This window comes from Branchiostoma lanceolatum, chromosome 6 (genome assembly GCF_035083965.1).
Source record: "Branchiostoma lanceolatum isolate klBraLanc5 chromosome 6, klBraLanc5.hap2, whole genome shotgun sequence".
Classification (NCBI taxonomy): domain Eukaryota; kingdom Metazoa; phylum Chordata; class Leptocardii; order Amphioxiformes; family Branchiostomatidae; genus Branchiostoma; species Branchiostoma lanceolatum.
The window spans coordinates 13,255,306-13,278,317 of record NC_089727.1 but is presented as its reverse complement, the minus strand read 5'-3'; the positions used below and the strand labels follow the sequence as shown (position 1 = coordinate 13,278,317).

Here is a 23,012-nt window from a genome sequence, read left to right as displayed (position 1 = left end):
GAACAAACTTGCAAAACTGTGCAGTTCTTTAGCACTATATTTTCTACTGCCGAATAACTGGTCCAATACTCGGGCATTTTCGTAGACTGCTTACATTTGAATACACACATATTTCATATGCTCATTCTTAATTAAGGTTTGTGAATGATTTAATTATTTTGTCACACTCATGATTGACAAAAACACAATGACCAATGTCAATGTCGAAAGGGTAAAGGGTAATGTAGTTCTTAAACCAGCGCTAGAAAAGTTAAGTGCTAGAGTTGATGGAGCTAGTTTTACTGCGGACGCGCATACAAACCTCATGTATGGCGCAGTCTAGGATAGCAACAACCATGGTGATGATGACCCACTGGAAGAACGTGATGAACGTGAAGGTGAAGAGCGGCCCCATGATCCTGTTGCGGTCTGACATCTCATAGAACTTTCCCAGCAAGATTGTGAACATCGTTTCCAGCGTGGCGATGAAGGGCGAAAAGCCTTCCTCCCCAGAGCCAAAAACGAGAGATGCAAACATCGCAAAAGCGAGGAATACTAGGGTGAAAATTAATAGGAAACCAGATAGTGGCCCGGCTGCCTTCTTTATGGTATCTGGAAAAAACACGTAAGAGGAAATTAAAACCTGGTGGTTTTGAAACCATAGACACCCTGTTGATGTTGATCTTTATATCCACCTCCAATCAACTGTTTCATTGTCTAGTCTCGATTTTCAAACAACCAAATACATAATGATTTCAAAATCAAATCCAGATGGACGACTTATAAAAAGCATTGAAAATGTAAATTATATATGAAGATCTGTTGGAATCATCTTCGAACTGTGTGTGTGGGAGGGGAGCGTATTTTACTGCCTTGTGAATGAACGAAACGGTGAAGTGTGAACGAAGCATGGTTAGAATGTTGGGTGTGTACGAAATGCACTACTACGTCACCGCGAGTTGTGATACAACGTATGCAAAATCTTCTATACAAATTTATTGAATTCAACTACAATGCTTTACCTGCCCCGAGTACAACGTGTTTGTTGAACCGCAGGAGATGAAGCAGTTTGATAGTCCCCATACAAACCAGGCAGCCCAGCACGTACGTGTTGATCTGGTCCCAGTACGCAGCCCTGCGGTACTTCTCAAACGTTCTTTCAACTGGTCCTGAAGAGATATAGTGCAGTGATTCACTTCTTAAGTAAATGATCTACAGATTCATGAACTCAATCCTTACTGTCTTCTTAGAAATAACAGCTATTCTATCTATCTAGTATACTCTAAGCACTTTTCGTCGAATGGGTGAACTGTTACTCTAAAAGGCTTCTCTTTAGTCAACGCCTTACACATATATATGTGACATAACATATACGGTAGTACATCATCATTGACTTACCCGTGTTTGCCCCTTGCTTTGACTGGAACTCGAGGACAATATACAAGGTGTACAGCATGACCCCGACCTCAGCTAGAGATAGGAGCGCCAAACTCAACTCTACACAGCCCCAGAAGGTTTTCAAGTACAAGCACCGTAGCTTCAGGATATGGTCCACTGCAATACAACAAAGGAGTAGAACGTCATATTTGAGACCGGAAGTGACATATCAGGTCTTGCTGAGGGGTATATCAGCAGCTGCTGAATATGTTTGGGGCCGCGATGATAGTCCAATTACATTTGTGCTACATAATAAGTATCTCCCTACTGCTACCAGACGTTTGTTTTCACTGTATAGGTAACATCTGTTAGGACGTGGAAACTTATAGTCGTGTATTAGACTTGAAAATAAAAGCCTGAGACAAGAACTTGTAATGTGTGCTCACTCACATTCCTTGAAAGCGAAGTACAACGCGAAGATGATGAAGATTCCTTGGAAGCCGACCACAACCCAAGCCCAGGTGGTCTGGAAGCGGTAGAGTCGGACTGTAGTGATGTCCACATGAGGATAGGCGCTCCCAATGGCAGTAAACTCAGTCAGCAGGTTCACCACGGAGAACAGGTTGGCGTGGGGATTGTAGATCGTCATCTCGATGAAAACGGCTCGGGTGTAGCGATCGATCCACCCGCTGGGCTCCAGCTGTGCCACGGTGGCGAGGACGGCGGTGGGCGTGGTGTTGGTGAATTTAACGAAGTAGCCACCATCCCAATAGGTCTCATGTGTTCCAACTACCGGGATATCTGTAACAGCCGTATGAAAGAGCGCTATGGGACGAAAAGGAATTAACCAGAACAGATGTGATCACATGATACGAATTCTAATGCTGACCAACCAACCCCCCAAAACGGAATAACCCACACTTTTATTTGAATCAAGAGCGATGATTTAATATTGGCTGTTGGTCTCCAAAAACAAGTACCTGAAGACTGCTGGTACACCCAAGGATTGGTTTCATTTTGCACCAGTGCACTTGCGTTTGCGTCAGGTGTCTCCAACCAACCCATCCCATAGCTGCTACTGTCTTGGGTTAAGTAGGAATACGCATCGATGCAGTCATTGAAGATGCCTTCAATTGGCTCGGCCCTCTTGCATGAACTATCTGTGGAAACATAAGTGAGGCACGCGTGACAAGATGGCCATGATTTCAATAACGATCCTACTGTGGCGCTAGGTAGAGGCTTTGGTTTCCAGATAAGTGAACAATCAAGAGCAGCTTTCATGTATTCTGGAGACGAAAAACGCATTACGGACCTAACTGAAAGTATCCGTTGTAAAAGTTTGTAAAAAGCTTGTGTATGCTTACCTTCCGCCACTCTCAGCTGCCGAAGCCTGACAGGCCCGACTACATATGACGTCTTGTCCGTCATAAATCCATCCGGCTCCCTGTTGTCACCGTTGTACCACTGGTTGTCGTATAACGCAGGACTCAGCGTGTATCGTATAAAGTTCCAAAAGCTCTGAACGTCATTGACCTGTAAGACGCAAAAAAAACTAATTATATTAAACGTCTTTGATAATTTGTCGAGAGCAGGAAGGACAAGATGCCCTGCACGGTCGTGGATGAGTAAGTTTATCTCAGCTCTACATCGAATCATCATCATGCTGAATTAATCTGCATGCAAACCAACATACTGACCAAGAGGGCGCTGTGTCTTCAAGTTTTTGTCTAGAAAAACTCGTTTTTAAGGACACAGGATACGAAGGCGTTTTCAAGGTAAGATACACTGATTGGTGTGTACTGTGTTAGTGTGTAGTCTTTGATTTTACATTGGGTTTAAAACAGACATCAATTGTACTCGCCTGTTTAAAGGAATGGTCATCTCCATCGTCCATAGTTTGCCGAATATTTCTTGTCATATGAAACATGCCGGTGTCACGTGGTCCGTTGGCAATGACCGCTAACACAAGGACGAACATGAAGTAAAACACAAACTCGTAGATGGCGCTCTTCATACTGATCTCAACGAAACGACGGACTCGCATTTCAGCCAGCTTCGTCGAGTCTGGTGGTTCTTCAAGGCATTTCTTTGCAGGAGTCACCTGTAAGGATGCGAGGAAAAATAATTGTAAATGTATCATTTTCTCTTGTTCTGTTGAACCTGGAATCATATAGCAAGTGTACTTCCGCACTGGTGACTTTCAACTTATGAGTGATGTGGTTCTTAGAGTGCTGCTCACTTAAAACCTTTACAATAAAACTGAAACGACAAAGAGCCTTTCGTTTCACATTTTCAAGGTACTACTTCAAATCATATAATAAAAATTGTCTCTACCTTGATAGTCGATAGGTAGGAGCACACTTCGTCGTAGTCTAGCGTCGGCGTCAGGTTTTCTGCATCTTCGTGAGGTTTCTAAAATTCACGAGATGAGCAGTAATATCATATGAGCTTCCAGAATACAAGACTAGTAATCTTACAAAACCACATTACATACCTGTGGTGCCCATGTAGATGAGAAGCTAAATCTACATGGTTTGCTGTTAATATTCACACATTCATCATGATCATCATATTTCTATTGCGATAGCTCTAAATGTTGCTCTAATCATTACATGAACATTGGTATTTTTGGTATGATGTAATTGTTTGGTCATTTCAACGTAGGCAGTGACTCTATCATACGAGTGAATGACAACCTCTTTCTTTCAGCATTTCAAGAGTGGCGATGAATACATTGCAGTAAACTACTTATGATAAGAAAACCATATGAAAGTGCTGTCCATCTATTTACCCATCACCAAGCTACCTATCAACATTGTATAGGCTAGTAGGTCAAATTCAGCTATGAAACTAGTAATCTGCCCGATCTTACCCTCAGCAGCAGCGTGAGCCCGACTGCCAGCAGAACCACCTTCACGGGCTGCAGGATGAGGAGGTCCGTGAAGAAGGATGTGAAGAAGGTGAAGAGCCAGGCTTCAGCCTTCTCCCGGCCGTATTCGGACCCGTACAGAATGGTGAACAGCGCAGACAGGAAGCAGCTGGCGAACACAAGGAACCAGGCTGGAGGAAACAATAGCAGATGGAAAGTTACACAATTTTTATTCACACCAACACATATGTTGAAGAAGGAAAAGCATGATGACACTCTCTCTTCGTGGCATCCGTCAGTTCTGACAAGGTTAGAGCCGAGTTCATATCTTCCCTTAGCATCATCTGTGGCTTAACAGTCATATTCGAGAATGACATTCTCTGCCACAAATGTCACAACTGTGGACTGGCTCAGTTGTGAGTAAGCTGTATAAAACTACTGTTACGGTAACAATAGTTAACATACGTGATGAGCATCTATCTTGTCACCACAGTTTACACATTCCAAGTCTCCTTTTTTATCAGCTACATCTCACCTATGAAAACGCACCACCACGGAAGAATGCATCCTTTCTTCTTGTCATCAGTCACCTTCTTATCTGGAAGAGAAAGAAACTTCTTTTTATGATGTAACATTCAAGAAATATTATGAGGACAAAAATTCTGAAGGCAACTGAAACTGCCATTACATTAGCTACTGCCATTACAATAGCTACAAGTCATACGTAAAAATTACCACCCACCGCTGTATGGTAGCCTGTAGAAGTCCCAGGCCTTGTCAATCTTTTGAAGCTCGATTTCCTCAAGGCTTATGACATCTGAAGACGTCGAAGAAGCTATAGAGGTGAAATATATGATTTTAGATGTGCTGTGAGAGACCTAAAATATAAAACAATCACAAAATAGATCGCTTTTGGAATATTTGAATACAGCTTCCTATTTCGTAACTCTAACAAGATGCTATCTACCTTTGACTCTTGCAGTTCCATTTTATTGTACATTCCATAGATAACAAACTTAATGTTTCCAACAGTCTTTCACACCATATATAACCAATCTTGCAATAGGCTGTGTACATGTTATATTTGATCGTATCTACATGGCCGGTCTTTGATAATCTATGTCTTCCTGAAGCTTCTCATCTACTAGCATATCTTTTTCCTACCCACCGCTTGAAACATTCTGATCTTTGGTCTTCCTCTCTGGGGGGGATGCAACATGGCGGAAGATCTCCACTATGGCAAGGTTGATGGGGAAAATGATGAGGCAACTTTGTACACCGATTATGATCTGAAAAAAGTGTGAAATCAATAAGTTATGAATCTATAAATTATTTCGGTAGAACCATTGATCACATACTTTAGCTAGCAGACGGGGCAAGTATTTTCAAGATTGATCGACAATCATTCAGATTCTTTATTTACAAATGTACATGTAACGTATTTAATAGATAGAAGATGGTACCTCTAAAACACCTTCTGTCATTTTATTTTGAGATGTAACTGAAATAGACTGGTACCTGTGCCCACGATATCGGGATCTGTACTTTGAAACCAAGGATGTCGACTGGAGGTGGTTTGCTGAAGTCATCTGCCCGGCCAAAGAACATGATGTTGGTGACCATGGTGCAGAGTAACAGTGACAGGCAACAGGACACCCGCTGGACACGAGTGAAGGGGCTGTAGGCAGGTCGCCCCACCACCGAGCACCACAGGTGACCATCATTGAAGGCCTTTGGAACAGGGAATATTTTTTTCATAGATTACATGACAAGAATAGCAAGACGGGTTCAAACATCTGAAAGACTTGGCTACAAAACTGTACATGTACATAATATGAGTCTCTAGTTATCCATGGTATCTAAGAAGAGATTCTACTAAATACCTATAAATAATCATTTGCGGTGATGTTTTTGACCCTCAGAAAATATATCATTGGTACGCAGTACCTTGGATGTTTGTGAGTTGAAAACATGGCTAAGGGTCGATATTTGTTTGTCGGTAGCTGACGAGAGCAGGCAGTCCACCCTTCCGTCACCTTCCTCCACAGCTAACCATCTGTGATATGTAACAGAAATTGTATTTTAAAGTCAGGCTTTTGGAGTGGGAACTAGAAAGTTATCATCCAACGTACCTTATGTATTACCTAAGACTACCGTGTTGTGCCGTCATGATATCTATTAACATTTTACAATTCTGCTTCAAGTTTCAGATCACAATCTTACCTCTGACACAGGAAAGAGTACTTCTTGCCGTCGCTAAGGTCTTGCAGAATGATTTTGTCCAGGAACCTGTTGGTTGGACACAATGCGTTAACGAAGTATGAGACTGCGTACTATAAAGGACAGCAAACTCTTGGGATGTCATTATAATTCCCCTATGTTCTTTGTATGTCATTAGCATAGTTACATGCCTATCGTTGCCGTACGATTAGCATATCATTGGCATATTATTAGCCTACCTTCAGGAGGTAATGAGCATACCAACATATCCTTAGCATATCTTTTGTTGTGTCAATAAAGATTGTTGCATCTTTAATATGCGAACCAATTGCCACCCGAATAGTGGATCCTATATACTACTGACGTCACTCGGTCAAAAGTACTCACCATGAAGGACAAGGTCCTGTGTTGTCGTGCCAGATGTGCACGGCGTACAAGGATCCAAGATGGCGACTTGTCGGCAAGATGAAAGTGTCCACTCCTCCCTCCCTGAAAATCGTGCGATCGTGGTCCTCAAGTTCATGTGGACCAGACTCTCCTCCTTCTCCAATGAGTGTCAAGAAGACCTATTGGAAAATGATTCAGTTGATGATTGTATGCAAAATGTATGTGGCGTACATGTATATGGTGTACCTCATGTATAGAGAAGATGCTAAGTCATCATGTCGATAAAAATGTAAAATCACACAAGTTATATTGTGGCAACGAAAGGCTATTGTTTCTTACCCTGGCAGATGTGGAAGATTGAGACCTCGATCCCGTTAGAACTATGATCTGGTAGAAGTGATCGTTGAAACCTTTCTGATCTCCGCGAAGAATCGTTGCCCCAACCTGGAAAACCATATCAGACAGCATGGTAGTACAGTTGTATGTCGAAGCAGTATACCATTTGATGCAAAGTACGGTCTGCTTCTTGCTCTTCTTTCATATCATGATGTTACATGAATCAGACCGATATTAGGAGGCATACGTATATGTACACAGACATGCCCCTTTTCCTTACGTCATAAGCAAGCCATTTTTGTTTCCCGTAATTCGAAAGTAGAGCTATTCGTAATTCGTAGCCAGGTGGGCCAACTATGCGATATGCGCAAATGCCTACCTGCATTTAGTCCAATACCTAGGCGGCCTCCTGAATCTAGCGAAAATGGTTGTCGGAACTCCCATATCAAGTAAAACAGTACGCTGCGCTATACTATATATGCTGACGGACAGGAACAAAGCGTTACTATACCATCCAATGGCAATGACTAACCTAATCAACGATCTGCCACAGAACTTAATACAGCACTGATATCATACCTTCTTTGAATCTTGCCTGTCTTTCCGCCGGGCCCAGATCACCACCAGGAGGTAGATCCCAACCACAACGCTGATCGCGATCACAACGACTGGGTTCTCCTTAAAGTTCACTAATGGAGGGATATAATATTGCAGGCTCGACGACAAAATTCGAGTTACGAAAAGATATGAAAAATGATACCACAAAAGGCCTTGGCATAACTTCAGTTACACAATCCTGCCCAGAATCTGTAGACCACTGAAATATCTGATGTTCATGTATTTGATTTTAAGAGAGGTGTTGTGATTGGTTGTGACTAGTATTTGTGGTACTTCCTTTATTGTCTTAACAATCATTGAGTGTTTTGGGGGTTACAAAGGATGCGTGTTGTTTGCACTTACAATTTCTAAAGGCCTGGAGGACGTTGAGTTTGTTCGGTGCCACGAAGAATTGAAAGCCGGACCCAAACGCTGTTAGATGGTCGCACCGACAGTGTGACAAACTGGTGTTGCTGAGAGGACCGGGCTAAACACATGTACATGTACAAGGAAGCAGAATAAGCAAACACAGTCTCAGACAATGTTATTATCCTCAAATGTTGCATTAGAAATATTAAAGGTGCGTCTGAAATAATGTTTTGTTGACATGATAGAAGCTGTCATAATTTTTTTATTTCATCATTACAAAATGATATTGAAAGATATTTTGTTTATAAGCTACAAAATAGTCCCCGACTCTGAAAATGAGGACGCGGAAAGGTGAAGTTACTGCTTGAGAACACAAACCTGGCAACCGTCTGATCTGAAATCGTCTACGTCCTCGTTGAAGTAGAGACATTGCGTGGAGTAGATCTGAACTGTGTAGTTCAGGGTGAAGTTCTCCCCACGATACTCAGGAGAAACCGAGGGGGTTACATCACCTTGTTCGGTGAGCCGGACGTGCTGCACTCCTGAAATATGTGGAAAAATCTTGTAAAATATTTTTTCTGATGTATGTATACTACATTCGCAATGCAACATTGTAACGTTTCCAGATCTTACTAAAGCTGTATATGGGACATCTGTTGCTTCTGACCCATGATGATGATGAAGTAAAATGTTTATCAAAGTTTCAAATATTTTCTTCAGACAGGTCATGATGCTACGTGAAAACTGAATCATAAATGGACTAAAATTACATTTTGTTGACATATGGGCTGACAAATCGCTTCTTCGATCAGTCCCAGTCCCAGTAATATGCGTGTCTACTTAAGTATTTGGATTAGCAGTAAAATGGGGAACATTCTAATCATGAAATAGGAAACTTCATATCATATCATTTCAGGCAAAATCTATTTCCTAGCTGTGTAGACATTTGCATGTTGTTTGTTTTAATACCTAGGTAGTACATGTACTCCATTGGATCCTCTACGTCACTTCCGGGTATGAACCACGTCCACCTGTCCGCTGTCAAAGTTTCTGTTCCCAGTGACAGGGTGAACAGGTCGTCGTCATCTGTATACATAAATATGATCTTTTTGTTAATCACTTAAAGTATATGTATACAAAGATATAGCCTGACCCTAGCGCCCTCGCAAGGACCCGCGGCGTGGCCTTTTTCGCCCATAACGATCTTTATTCTTAAAAATAACTAAATACAGCACAGTAAGAGCAAACCTGGTAATGTTGTGTTCCTGTCGAATTCGTCAATCCGGCGTGGTTCTTGCCCTCGCTTTAGGTACAGTCGGACAGACACATTCGCCAGATGAGGCGTCACGGTGATGTACAGGGGCCTGCCCTTAGTCGCGTTGAACTGGTGAGTCTGTATAATCATACGATGGGGTCACATTCGGCGTAAGTCCTCATACGATTCTTATCTCGTAGGATTTTCAAGCAGGTTGTGACAGAATCAACCACCTACAAGCATCTAAGACAGCCTTTTCTCCTTTTCCCAGACAAGACAGCTGGATTTTCTACGACACATGCACGACTAACCCAATGATGCCGTCAGTTTACAATCGTTCGACGATCGTGCGACGAATGTGACCAGCTGCATGCCCATATGCATCATTTACCGAAATGGCGAACAATGCGAAATGTGTATGGGTTTACAGAAAACGATCAGTCGCTGAAAAAAGGACACGGAATTTAGGGCTATTCAATAGTACATGTAAGTAAACAATGGTCTTTTTCAATAGGGGGAAAACGGACGATGGAAACCATATGTTTCATAAGCCTAGCACGGATGGTCTTACCACGTGTACCTCAATCATGGCATTTTAGTTCTGATAAAACACGATGTGTCTAGAATGTGCTGGCAAGAAATGTTAACAAGGCTACAGTCATCTTATTAGGACTTGTAAATATAAGAATAAAATATAGCATATTTACACGTATTGTGTTCTTCCAAGATGGTTCTGTCGTTCCTAGCTCAGTCATTGTTTGTCCATTCTGAGGTGACTTCGACAGGCGTCGAGTGAAAACCTCCACAGGGGCTGGTAAGTCCCGGATCTCCACAGGACTGCCGTTCCTCATGAACTGTAGTCCCGCTACTTCCGACTTGACATTGGGAGACGTGTTGGCAAAGGCGTAAGGATTCCGCGGGGTCTTGAAATTCTTCATAACGAAAAAGGATGAAAAAATCAACCTGTGCATAAACTAATTACACTGATATCTTGGTATCGATGAAATTGAAAATCTAGCAACATTAAGAAAATTCTGAAGTGACTTCTTTTATCTTGATGACCATTTATTACCTACCTCTATTCCGACAGCTCCCTGTGATTCACAGTTGTCCCCAAGCAATGTTGACAACTTTGGAACCACGAAGAACGTTCCTGATTGGTCATTTACCCGGAAAATGTGCGTTTGCTCGTTGGCAGTTGTATCACACCGCTGTTTTTCAACCGCCAAATTGAATTCACCTACAGAAAATGTCGTCGGCCTCTCTCCCGGTACCTTTTGATCTAGTACCACGGCATTTAGCTTCCCGATCGCAACGAAGGTTGTCTGTGTGGCATCTTTATTCTAAGAATAAAATGAAAGTCTGGCTGGCGTAAAACACTTAGATTGTAACGACGCTACGGCTTACATATGAATTTCAAAAAGTTGATTATGATTAACACCGTAAGAGCGTACAATACATACATGATAAAAACGCACCATAAAAAGAAAGAATGGTATTTATTGGTCAGAAATTACCCGCAATGGCAGCCTTTCTAGCGCTGAATTGATGCAGGGTTTACAGGTTTCACATAATACACAACATATACATATACATATCTTATCCACACTTGCATTATGTGGAACTGTCGCAAGGGTCTGGGCGGCTGCCATTCGGCGCCACCAGGTGACCTCAATACGACCTTCCCCAACCGAAGTCAGGTACCCATTTACACCTGGGTGGAGTGAGGAAAGTCGTGTAAAGTGCCTTTCCCAAGGGCACAAGATCGGTGACATGACAGGATTCGAACTCGGGACCTGTTGGTTCTGAGCCGAACGCTCTGCCGTTGCGCCACACGACCCCACCATATATACACAAATCATACAAAACGGGTAACAAACCGTGTTTGCGCCCACATATCGGTTGGTCGGAACGTGTAATCTATAGCTAGACCAGTTTATCAATTGAACAAGGGCATGCCACTACATGTAAAGACATTATATTTATCTGGCGTGTAGAATGAATAAACGTTATGCCGAGACCGTGGCACATTGTTCTGTTGTGTTCAGCTTGATGAATCACTATTTACATGTTTTTTGGTGAATAAGACAAAAAGTAAAATTCAATAGCATCATGGAAGTTGTTCCTACCTTGTTCAAGCGAAGCTCTCGTGTTTCAGACGATGGCAAGCCCTTGGTCTTTGTCGCCGAGGCTGTTGAAGCTCGAAGTATGTTCACACAAGCTGTTAGGTCGAAAATAATAATAAGTTTATTGCAAATTCCTGCCCTGTCAGATAATATTAGGTAGGTCATCTATGAACTTCAAGATACCATTGGTATTAGATTTTACCTAAACATGACTTAACATATGTTAAAACGATTGGCCTTAATTTAAAGATAAGAGCAAGAGCGCTTACCTGACAAAACCAAGGATGCTGTTTCCTCCAGTCTTTCGGGACCGACATCTGTCTTATCAGGTGTTTGAAGAAATGTTGACATCTGCAACACAGTTTGAGCCGCTCTCTCCTGAAACAAACCCAACAAAAGTCTGCCCTTTACGGTGTCCATCTATCTGCACATGGAACTTTCTGGTGAGATGTAATGGTCTTTTCCATTTAGTGATAGTATGTAAGCATGTATGTATATATACAAGCGTGTATTGTCGACCGCTCGACCGCGTCTGCATAACGACTGCCTGGCCTCTTGGATCAATCTTTCCGAAGACATTTTTCAAGGAATCCTGTCTGTATATAGTAACCTCCTGTGTACTGTGACAATTTTCTTCGAGCCCCTTAAGCGATCACTATGGACAAGTTTGACTGTAGATACTCGTAATATAGATGAATTTTAGGTGAGCACAAACCTGGGAGTCTGGAGTAACCTGTTCCTCTGACGCTGTTGCCTGGCCCAAGGCGCTTGACACCTGATCGATCTTTTCCAGGCTCTGGACAGGAATCGTCGCCAGCGAGTTGATGAGCCCGTCACGTGCCTGGGAAGAATATAAATAAGAATGAAATAACTAAATCCAAGCAATCCATATTCTAACAATCTAGGCATGGTTAAAATAGTGTTATATTTATTACTTTTTGAACTTCAGGGTGTCCGCTGATTTTATCAATTATCGTAAAGTGCGACGACCGGCAAGTTTGGAATAGTACAACGAATAGGCCACAATTCGACAGTTCTCTGCTAACACATATCCCCCCCCCCCACACACACGACAGACAAGTGTCATCAAAGGAGGTAAGGGCTGTAATCTAGCGTGCGAGCGTACCGTTGAAAGTACATCGCTGCCGTAGGTGGATGTGTTCGCTGCGTTGAGTACAGAACTAAGACTGTTGGTGAGCTGAAGGAGGGCGCGGTGGTCACCAGTGTCAAGTAGGTTGTCTAACGTGTCGTTCAGGCTGCCCAGTGCCGCTTCTGTATCTTCCACGCTCGGAGGACGGACCTTAAAGCAGAAACGCGGATAAACATATTTTTTTCATTTCATTTGCGAGTAAAATATATAGATTTTCCCAATCATTGTGAAAACACCGTCATTATCGTAAATAGATTCTGGCCAAGCTTCAAACATCATCACTAAACTTAAATGGCTGTATCACAACTCACCCAAGGAATTTTAAGAAGTAATAAATGGATCCTGATGAACTTACGGTGAGTCCAACTTAAACTATATTCTATAGCAATAAATCTTAAGCATGTAAGAAAAAGCCCCCTGGTCCTGGATTAAACTAACCCTTCAATACTTGATATTTGGTCTGAATGTGCACAAAAATCAGAACCAAATATATCTCAAGTCCAATTTGACTATCCATGAACAAAACTCTAAACAGTACAATTTCAACTTTACCTGAACTTTGATATTTCTTATGATTGTTGTTGCACCCAAACCATCCGATACGCGGACTTCTAACGTGATGTTGAAGTCGCGACGTTCCTGTCCAGTCGGAAGCTGCTGAGGTGGGAACCGTCGGGTCTGCAGTGAATGCAGAAAGTTAATCAATTCTGTCAAATTAGATTTTTCACAATTATACTCCTTGTATTCCTTATCCAATTGCTTCTTCCACAGTTAAATACTAGGCTTTGACACAATATGCTGCATAGCTTCTTTAGGCCATACGAAGCGCCACTGGACGAAAACCGCTGCAGAATGGTGGTCGGTTTGTTTTTAGATTACCAATACAATCAACATTACAAGAGAGTCTACGTTCCAAGGTAAGGTCACAAGTTATGTTAAATGATATCGCCCTGGAAATCAACATGGCGCTGTAAATACATCGAAATAAATACATGTGTCGAGTGAGTAATACAGCACTGTCCAACGTAACGAAGCGCTGAATAGATATCATTATACTCTATATATACAGCATAAGAAGACGTGGTAATCTACCGTTCCCGTATGAAGCAAGGTGTAGGTGGAGTCGTCACTTCTTTCGCTGTTTAAATAAAGACTGTAGACCAAAGGTTTGTCATCATCGTGGACTCCTGAGGAAGATAAAAGAAATCAACCATATCATGTATACTGGTTTGGAAGGACAAGAACTCTGCAATAAACGACAAGAAGTTCTGGAGAGCAAACTTCCCTTGCTACACCTCGGAAGAGGAGGACCGATGGTGATGATGATGATGATGATGATGTATACTTCTATTTTAGAACATTCTAAATAGCAAGACGAATGTGTTGAACTTGGTTCATCGTTTTAGGTTTGCTTTACCTTCGCACCAAATGTCAAATGACGTTATCGTTGAAACACCTGACGAAGGGCTGATCACACATGATCCAACAGTAGGGGGTGTGTTGACGCTGAAACTGTATTCAGAAAAACCGGTTCCCCAAGGCTCGTCGTCGGAAGTCACATCTATCCTGATGGTGTAGTTTTCTCCTGCCTAGAAATACACAAAGATGATCAAATCAAATTAGTGTAGATTTCACTAATTGTGAAACGTGAATTAACCTTACCACGAACTTACTAGGTAAAAAATATAAATGAATAGATAATAACAAAAACGTTAATGACATATACAGAGGTCGGATACCTCGAAAATGTTGCTGCGAAGCACTAGGTTCTGTGACGTGTTTCCGGTTGTCGTATCAACATCCCAGTCGATGTGTTTTTCTCCCTTCAGGGTCCACTGATATGTAGTGCTTGCTACCGGGCAGTTGTCGCACTCGGTCACGAGAACTAGCCTCTCGGAAGGGCTGGCTTTAGCCTCGCAGTTTGCATCACACCTAAGGAATTGTCCAAAAAGTAACCTCTGAACACTGAAGGTCAGCCATCATTATCTATCAGTCTACATACTGTTGTACACCCTGTTGGATGTCCATGCAGATAATATTGTTACGTCAAAGTAGCTATTGTGCGCGTAAGTGATAAGAAGCCAAATATGGAGAACCACAGAGCAGTTTGATGAAATAGAATAAACGTCTTACCGAATGGCGATGTTGAGGACAGTCCCGTTTTGTAAGGTGACTGACTGTGAGGTTTGTGATGATTCTCTCCCGTCAAGGCTGACTTCAACCGTGAATATTACGATGTCGACATGATCAGGAAATGAAGCGGCCTGGAGTTCATATTCGGCACTTTGTCCATCATCTGGGAATGTGTCGTTGCATGCTGTCCCTACAAAAAGAGTCGCCGTTCTATAAAAGCCATCGGCTTTAGTGCTAATTACGTCTTTGCCGTTCTCCGAAAGATACCTATCGTGAAGGTCAATTGTCAACTCCAATCATCAAAACAAAATGGCTCCAATCTGCAGTTTAAATCTTTAGTTATAGAAACATCAATGTCTCTCAAGAATCAGAAACTTACCATGAAGCGTTTCACAGAACCACTGAAAAGTGAACTTCTCATAATCGTCGATGTATTGATCCGGATCAGAGGACCGCGATGCGTCCAGCACCAGAGCTCCCTGCCGACTGACGGATTTAGCAGATCCACCGGCTATATGCGCCACTGGTGCCGATGGTGCAATGATCACCCACTGTTCTTGTACCTGTGTCTTGTTTCCAGAATTCAAGACCATGGTAGCGTTCAGCTCAACAGTCGTTAAGCCATAGCCCAAGGTGTTTCCTGGAATTGTGATGTCTTGCGAGTCACGCACGACTTTTTTTGGAAAGTCCAGTATTTCTATTACATTCCCCATTAAGTCGCGTTGGAAAACCCCCCATTCATATATAACTTGGTAGGTTTGATTGCAGATGACGTTGATACGACTTTGTATGGTGAAGGATGTTCGCCGCGCGATCTTCACTGCTGAGGATTCACTTCTTCCCCCTCCAGAGAGGCTGATGTCAGGGACGCAATCTGTTGTCAAAAAACATCGATTGCAGCAAAGGTGAATGGAAAACAGGTTAAGCAAAAGCTAGGACCATTTCATGATGTTCATATCACACATGGGTCCTGAGGCTTATGATACGAGTGACACATACAGGACAGGCGCGTGGAGATGAAGTTATGGGGGCAATTATGTTCATTCATTAATGGAGTAAGAGCGTCACTGGTGTGTAGCAAGTCTTGTCGGTTAATTCACTACGGTTTGAATTTTGCAGCGTACATGGAAACGTATGTCTATGTCAGTAAGTAGCTAAGTTTATGATAGAGATCTTACCACTGGCCGACCTAGGAGAATGTACCAAAGTAAAACCAAACCAAAGACGCAACTGACCACCGCATGTAGGCTGTATACCCGACCAGCTCTGGTCGGCCTGGCAAGTTCTGTTAACAGAACCGATCAGTTCGTAGCCTTCGGTACAGGAAAAGGTGACTATGTCTCCATAAAGATGACCCTCAGTCCTGATGCCGTTGTTTGGTACAGCTAGCTCTGGACAGGCTTTTCCTAACGATAAACATAAAAGCAAAGTTATGTATGCTAGTAGATCTTTATGCCTTTTCTATTGTAATAGTTGTGTTCTGCTGCTACTTCTATTGTACTGAGCCACATTATTTAAGGGCGTCCGTCATGAATGCTTGGAACTACTTTCTCGAGGGAATAGACAATAGAAGTGTCCGAACATTATCATTTGACGCAAGGAAGACACCTACGGCTGCATGTAGGCTGTGTGCCGCTCCACGTCTGGTCCGACTGGCATGTTCGTTTTTCAACACCACTGATCTCGTATCCAGGGTCACAGTGATAAGTGATGACGTCCCCATAATAACTCCCACCGCTGGTGCCGCCATGTTGGACAGGCGTCAGCTGTGGACAGGGTGTTCCTGGAACATACGATATTTGGTGTCAAACTTTGAAAACAGGAACAAAAAATAATTAAAAACTAAACGAAGAAAATGCAGCCTAAAAGACATATATTGTTTACCTTTAAAAATAAAATTAACGGATCAACTACTACGACAACCGTGCTAAAAGGTCGAATGTAAATTATTACTTACTGGAGCAATTGGGCTGTATGCCCGACCAGATCTGGTTGGCCTGACAAGTTCTGTTTACAGAGCCGATCAGTTCGTAGCCCTCATTACAGGTAAAGGTGACTATGTCTCCGTAAAGATGACCCTCGGTTCTGCTGCCATTGTTAGGGACTGGTAGCTCTGGACAGGCTTTTCCTGTGAGAAAGGGTAACATCGGCATAAGTCATTAGGGAAGACTCCGCGCTATTACTATGCACTAAAGGCATAACGACAAAATTCAAAAAAGTAATTGCACGTAAAGCAGCCTGTTACGAAACTTTTGAAATACTTATAACTTTGGAAAAATCTGAAAACTCGGCGAAACAGAAATCATGGCAACAATAAAGACACCTACGGTTGCATGTCGGCTGTGTGCCGCTCCACTTCTGGTCCGACTGGCATGTTCGTTTTTCAACACCACTGATCTCGTACCCAGGGTCACAGTGATAAGTGACGACGTCCCCATAATAACTCCCACCGCTGGTGCCGCCATGTTGGACAGGCGTCAGCTGTGGACAGGGCGTTCCTGGAACATACGATATTTGGTGTCAAAACTTTGACAACAAGAACAAAAAGAATTAAAATCTAAACGAACAAAATGCAGCCTAAAAGACATATATTGTTTACCTTTCAAATTAAAAATTAACGGATCAACTACTACGACAACCGTGCTAAAAGGTCGAATGTAAACAAGAGTCCGTAGGACACAATTCTCCGTGAAGTATCATAGTTATAGTCTGTAAATTTTGGGTGAGGTGTTTGTTCATTTCCTTTGCTAGTGACCTGCTCAGCTGTAAGCAAATGGATCTTGATGTAAGGTGTGGAATCACAGACAATTTATTTCTAGAGCCTGGAACTGAAACAGGATGACACTCAGGCTAACTTAACATACCCATTCAGCAACGGAATCGTGGCTTGTATGTGGTGCCAGGTGTGAAAAGTAGCCTCCACCAGGCCCTCTTACGGGCGTAGGAATCGTACAATTCACCAGAAAAAGGAATAATTTGCCAGTAGAGTCAGTCCACAGTGACCGTCATATTTCGCCCGTTTAGGACGGAGCCTGCAAGTGAAACCCTGGCGTAGTTAGTCTGGTAGAGACTATGTGAAAAGTGCATTTTTGATAAGCGGTAATGAAAGAAGTAAAAATATTGACCCACACAAATTGCATCTCTGTACAGTCCAAGTAGTGTTTTATAGCAAGTAAAGAAAATGTGTTTATTTATCTTTTTCTTTCAATACAGGAGGGGTCAACCTGCTGAAAAGTACGTTTTTACAACATGGCACAGATAGGATCTAGAAATTCCGGGAAAAGTCACGAATTTAGATCTAGATGGCTTCTTTTGAAGATCAACGAACCATTCAGCCTTACAACTAAAATGTTTCAGAAATCACAAATATGCAGTAAATTCTCTTTCCACAATTTATTGCAGGCATGCCTGATCTATAGCTATCGGCCTATTTGTATTATCGTAACATTTCTCGAAGGTCAAAGGACACCGGATCTTTGAAAACACCCGGAAGTGACACAGTCTGGCCGCGGCCTGCGCGCACTATTCTGAGAGAGATATCTTAACGATCTTTCATCCCCTGCGTAAACGTTTTATATTGTCACAGCCTCCGTATTACAAACTACAAGTGTGAGAAGTTTGAAGGTCCAGAGATATCCCATTTTCACACTGTGCGTAAAAGTGCGACGGCCGTCTCGTGCGCCAAACTAGTATGCGACCTGCGATTGTACACGGCATACTTAATACACAGACTGAAGCTCACTCGGCACATGTTCGCAGCGAAAACTCACAATTCCCGTTGCCGCATTGGTATGTAACTTGGTATATCGCTAGCTAGGTTGCTTGTGGTGATGCACGTTGTCTATTTTACAATGTAAGAGTGACTATACGATCATAGCAAGTAGGAAATTTTCGTACCCCGTATCTGCCTGAAGTATTGCAGTCAAGCGTAACGGATTATAACATGGTCGCTATGCCAAGGCAGTGGCCCTTACCATTAATTATAGGGGTGCAATTTCGATATTGCATTGACGATAAAAGTAGTTACGGCGTAACAAAGACATTGTGCATCACCACGCCGAACCAGGCAAACGATATGCCAAGTTACACACCAATGCGACAACGGGATCGTGAGTTATAGCTGCGAACGCGCAAACAAATGCATTCCCAATACTCCCAGAAGGAGGTATTCCTCCTTCCCGGAGTAATTATTACTTACTGGAGCAATTGGGCTGTATGCCCGACCAGCTCTGGTTGGCCTGACAAGTTCTGTTTACAGAACTGATCAGTTCGTAGCCCTCATTACAGGTAAATTTGACTATGTCTCCGTAAAGATGACCCTCATTCCTGCTGCCATTGTTAGGGACTGGTAGCTCTGGACAGGCTTTTCCTGTGAGAAAGGGTTACACCAACATTGCCGTTAGTTACTAAGTGAGACGACGGGCAATTACTATGCTCTCGAGGCTCAAACACATAATTCAAGTAAGTAACTTTACACTTGTAGTAGTCACTCACGGAACGTTTGAAATACTTAAGTTTGGAAAAGTACGCGTACGGCTGCATGTCGGCTGTATGCCGCTCCACGTCTGGTCTGACTGGCATGTTCGTTCTTCAACACCACTGATCTCGTATCCAGGGTCACAGTGATAAGTGACGACGTCCCCATAATAACTCCCACCGCTGGTGCCGCCATGTTGGACAGGCGTCAGCTGTGGACAGGACGTTCCTGGAACATACGATATTTGGTGTCAAAAATTTGACAACAAGAACAAAAAAGAATTAAAAACTAAACGAAGAAAATGCAGCCTAAAAAAATATATTGTTTACCTTTAAAAATAAAAATCAAAGGATCTACTACTGCGACAACCGTGCTAAAAGGTCGAATGTAAATAATTACGTACTGGAGCAATTGGGCTGTATGCCCGACCAGCTCTGGTTGGCCTGACAAGTTCTGTTTACAGAGCCGATCAGTTCGTAGCCCTCATTACAGGTAAAGGTGACTATGTCTCCGTAAAGATGACCCTCGGTTCTGCTGCCATTGTTAGGGACTGGTAGCTCTGGACAGGCTTTTCCTGTGAGAAAGGGTTACACCAACATTGCCGTTAGTTACTAAAGTAAGGAAAGATTAGGTACAATTACTATGCTCTTGAGGCTCAAACACAGGAAAGGATAACATCAACATTGCCGTTAGATACTAGGCAAGACTACGGGTTAGTACTATGCTCTAGAGGCTCTAAGACATAATTCAGGTAAGCAATTACACTTATAACAGTCTGTTACGAAACTGATGAAATACTTAACTCTTTAAAAATCTGAAAACTCGACGAAACAGAAATCATGGGAACAAGATAGACACCTACGGTTGCATGTCGGCTGTGTGCCGCTCCACGTCTGGTCTGACTGGCATGTTCGTTCTTCAACACCACTGATCTCGTATCCAGGGTCACAGTGATAAGTGACGACGTCCCCATAATAACTGCCACCGCTGGTGCCGCCATGTTGAACAGGCGTCAGCTGTGGACAGGGTGTTCCTGGAACATAAGAAATTTAGTGTCACAACTTTGACAACAGCAAAAAGATATTCAAAACTATAAAACGAACATAAAACAGCCTGTACAGTTTATCTCTAAAGAAAGAAAGAAAGTATCTATTACAAATTAAAGGATCGGCTACTGCGACAACCATGCTACAAGGTCGATATTCAATGTAAATACGTACTGGAACAATTAGGCTGTACACCCGACCAGCTCTGGTCCGCCTGACAAGTTCTGTTTACAGAACCGATCAGTTCGTAGCCCTCATTACAGGAAAAGGTGACTATGTCTCCGTAAAGATGACCCGCGGTTCTGCTGCCATTGTTTGGGACTGGTAGCTCTAGACAGGTTTTTCCTGTGAGAAAGGGTAACATCGACATTGCCGTTAGTTTGGAAATGCTACCGAAAGACTACGGACAATTACTCCGCTCTCGAGGCTCGAACACATAATACAAGTAAGTAACTAAGTTTACACTAGTCTCGGGCGGAACTCTTTAGATATTTTAGTTTGGAAAAATCTGAAAAGTCGACGAAGCAGAAATCATGCATTGGGAACAAGGAAGACACCTACGGTTGCATGTCGGCTGTGTGCCGCTCCACGTCTGGTCCGACTGGCAGGTCCGTTCTTTAACACCACTGATCTCGTATCCAGGGTCACAGTGATAAGTGATGACGTCCCCATAATAACTCCCACCGCTGGTGCCGCCATGTTGAACAGGCGTCAGCTGTGGGCAGGGCGTTCCTGGAACATCAGAAATTTAGTGTCAAAACTTTGACAACAGCAAAAAGATATTCAAAACTATAAAACGAACATAAAACAGCCTGTACAGTTTATCTCTAAAGAAAGAAAGAAAGTATCTATTACAAATTAAAGGATCGGCTACTGCGACAACCATGCTACAAGGTCGATATTCAATGTAAATACGTACTGGAACAATTGGGCTGTACACCCGACCAGCTCTGGTCCGCCTGACAAGTTCTGTTTACAGAACCGATCAGTTCGTAGCCCTCAGTACAGGAAAATGTGACTATGTCTCCGTAAAGATGACCCGCGGTTCTGCTGCCATTGTTTGGGACTGGTAGCTCTAGACAGGTTTTTCCTGTGAGAAAGGGTAACATCGACATTGCCGTTAGTTTGGAAATGCTACCGAAAGACTACGGACAATTACTCCGCTCTCGAGGCTCGAACACATAATTCAAGTAAGTAACTAAGTTTACACTAGTCTCGGGCGGAACTCTTTAAATACTTTAGTTTGGAAAAATCTGAAAAGTCGACGAAGCAGAAATCATGCATTGGGAACAAGGAAGACACCTACGGTTGCATGTCGGCTGTGTGCCGCTCCACGTCTGGTCCGACTGGCAGGTCCGTTCTTCAACACCACTGATGTCGTATCCAGGGTCACAGTGATAAGTGACGACGTCCCCATAATAACTCCCACCGCTGGTGCCGCCATGTTGGACAGGCGTCAGCTGTGAGCAGGACGTTCCTGGAACATACGATATTTGGCGTCAAAACTTTGACAACAGCAAAACGATATTCGAAACTAAAAGAACAAAAAAGAACCCATAAACCTATAAAAAAGGATTTAAAGATCTACTTCTACGAAAACCATGCTAATAGGTAAAATGTAAGAAATTACGTGCTGAAGCAATTGGGCTGTATGCCCGACCAGCTCTGGTCGGCCTGGCAAGATCTGTTTACAGAACCGATCAGATAGAAGCCCTCATTACAGGTAAAGGTAACTATGTCTCCGTAAAGATAACTCTCGGTTCTGCTGCCGTTGGATGGAAATGGTAACTCTGGGCAGACTGTTCCTATTTATACATAGTAGCAAAAAAAAGTCAGTTAGAGAAGCTACCTGTCATAGCTATGCTACACTGACTCAAAGACGCCACACAAAATAGTGCAGTATAATGACAGTTTTCAGTGAACCATTGCAATACTTTATCATCAAGAAAGCTGACGACTTGATGAAACATAGCCATAATTGGCAAATTCTTAAAAAGCACTTACGACCATGACAACAAAACTATAAAGCGGAACATAGTTACTTACTGGAGCAATTGGGCTGTATACCCGACCAGCTCTGGTTGGTCTGGCAAGTTCTGTTTACAGAGCCAGTCAGGTCGTAACCCTCATCACAGGAAAAGGTAACTATGTCTCCGTAAAGATGACCCTCAGTTCTATTACCATTGCTTGGGACTGGTAGCTCTGGACAGACGGTTCCTAAGAGTAAATAGTTTAGAGCCAATCAATAAGTAGATCGTTCTGTCACGTTAAACTGTTGTTCTTATGGCAGAGAAGTTACATCATTTTGTCATGTTAAGATAACGTCAATCCACTATACGGTGATCAACGTGAATACGTCCGCGGTATTGTAATCGTAACATGTAGCGTTATACAATGAACAGACATGGCATATCGCACTAAACTGTACGCTACTCGTCAAGTTTTATTTGCTCTTATTTATCGTTAATTATTCATCAAACATTATCGACGGGTGTGTATGTGAGTGAATGAGTGAATGAGTGAATGAGTGAATGAGTGAATGAGTGAATGAGTGAATGAGTGTATGATAAGTAAGTGCGTGAGTGAGTGAGTGAGTGAGTGAGTGAGTGTATGATAACATTGCAATGTTGATGAGCAGATATACTAGTAGATATGGATGAAAGGAAAGTATCTGCTGTTATCTAAGGTTAA

General features: G+C 42.7%; 1 protein-coding gene across 1 annotated transcript in view; it reads right to left on the bottom strand.

The window, feature by feature from the left end:
• Positions 1-23,012, bottom strand: part of LOC136437246 (uncharacterized) — a 67,723-nt gene that overhangs the window by 1,357 nt on the left and 43,354 nt on the right. Inside the window, exons 29-75 of the mRNA XM_066431727.1 lie at positions 22,368-22,538; positions 21,628-21,798; positions 21,241-21,411; positions 20,883-21,053; positions 20,496-20,666; positions 20,138-20,308; positions 19,679-19,849; positions 19,333-19,503; positions 18,997-19,167; positions 17,126-17,296; positions 16,756-16,926; positions 16,411-16,581; positions 16,034-16,204; positions 15,178-15,672; positions 14,799-14,988; positions 14,405-14,597; positions 14,083-14,254; positions 13,758-13,852; positions 13,218-13,343; positions 12,642-12,815; positions 12,231-12,356; positions 11,785-11,893; positions 11,519-11,610; positions 10,466-10,732; positions 10,097-10,321; positions 9,383-9,527; positions 9,104-9,220; positions 8,513-8,676; positions 8,129-8,252; positions 7,748-7,857; positions 7,172-7,276; positions 6,833-7,011; positions 6,449-6,514; positions 6,173-6,281; positions 5,744-5,956; positions 5,394-5,514; positions 4,968-5,060; positions 4,761-4,823; positions 4,229-4,416; positions 3,691-3,768; positions 3,218-3,457; positions 2,721-2,889; positions 2,337-2,516; positions 1,807-2,157; positions 1,378-1,533; positions 1,002-1,148; positions 302-591 (exon numbers count right to left, since the gene is read on the bottom strand). Coding sequence (XP_066287824.1) covers positions 302-591; positions 1,002-1,148; positions 1,378-1,533; positions 1,807-2,157; positions 2,337-2,516; positions 2,721-2,889; positions 3,218-3,457; positions 3,691-3,768; positions 4,229-4,416; positions 4,761-4,823; positions 4,968-5,060; positions 5,394-5,514; positions 5,744-5,956; positions 6,173-6,281; positions 6,449-6,514; positions 6,833-7,011; positions 7,172-7,276; positions 7,748-7,857; positions 8,129-8,252; positions 8,513-8,676; positions 9,104-9,220; positions 9,383-9,527; positions 10,097-10,321; positions 10,466-10,732; positions 11,519-11,610; positions 11,785-11,893; positions 12,231-12,356; positions 12,642-12,815; positions 13,218-13,343; positions 13,758-13,852; positions 14,083-14,254; positions 14,405-14,597; positions 14,799-14,988; positions 15,178-15,672; positions 16,034-16,204; positions 16,411-16,581; positions 16,756-16,926; positions 17,126-17,296; positions 18,997-19,167; positions 19,333-19,503; positions 19,679-19,849; positions 20,138-20,308; positions 20,496-20,666; positions 20,883-21,053; positions 21,241-21,411; positions 21,628-21,798; positions 22,368-22,538 — 7,895 coding nt within the window. The remainder of the gene's footprint in view (positions 1-301; positions 592-1,001; positions 1,149-1,377; positions 1,534-1,806; positions 2,158-2,336; positions 2,517-2,720; positions 2,890-3,217; positions 3,458-3,690; positions 3,769-4,228; positions 4,417-4,760; positions 4,824-4,967; positions 5,061-5,393; positions 5,515-5,743; positions 5,957-6,172; positions 6,282-6,448; positions 6,515-6,832; positions 7,012-7,171; positions 7,277-7,747; positions 7,858-8,128; positions 8,253-8,512; positions 8,677-9,103; positions 9,221-9,382; positions 9,528-10,096; positions 10,322-10,465; positions 10,733-11,518; positions 11,611-11,784; positions 11,894-12,230; positions 12,357-12,641; positions 12,816-13,217; positions 13,344-13,757; positions 13,853-14,082; positions 14,255-14,404; positions 14,598-14,798; positions 14,989-15,177; positions 15,673-16,033; positions 16,205-16,410; positions 16,582-16,755; positions 16,927-17,125; positions 17,297-18,996; positions 19,168-19,332; positions 19,504-19,678; positions 19,850-20,137; positions 20,309-20,495; positions 20,667-20,882; positions 21,054-21,240; positions 21,412-21,627; positions 21,799-22,367; positions 22,539-23,012) is intronic.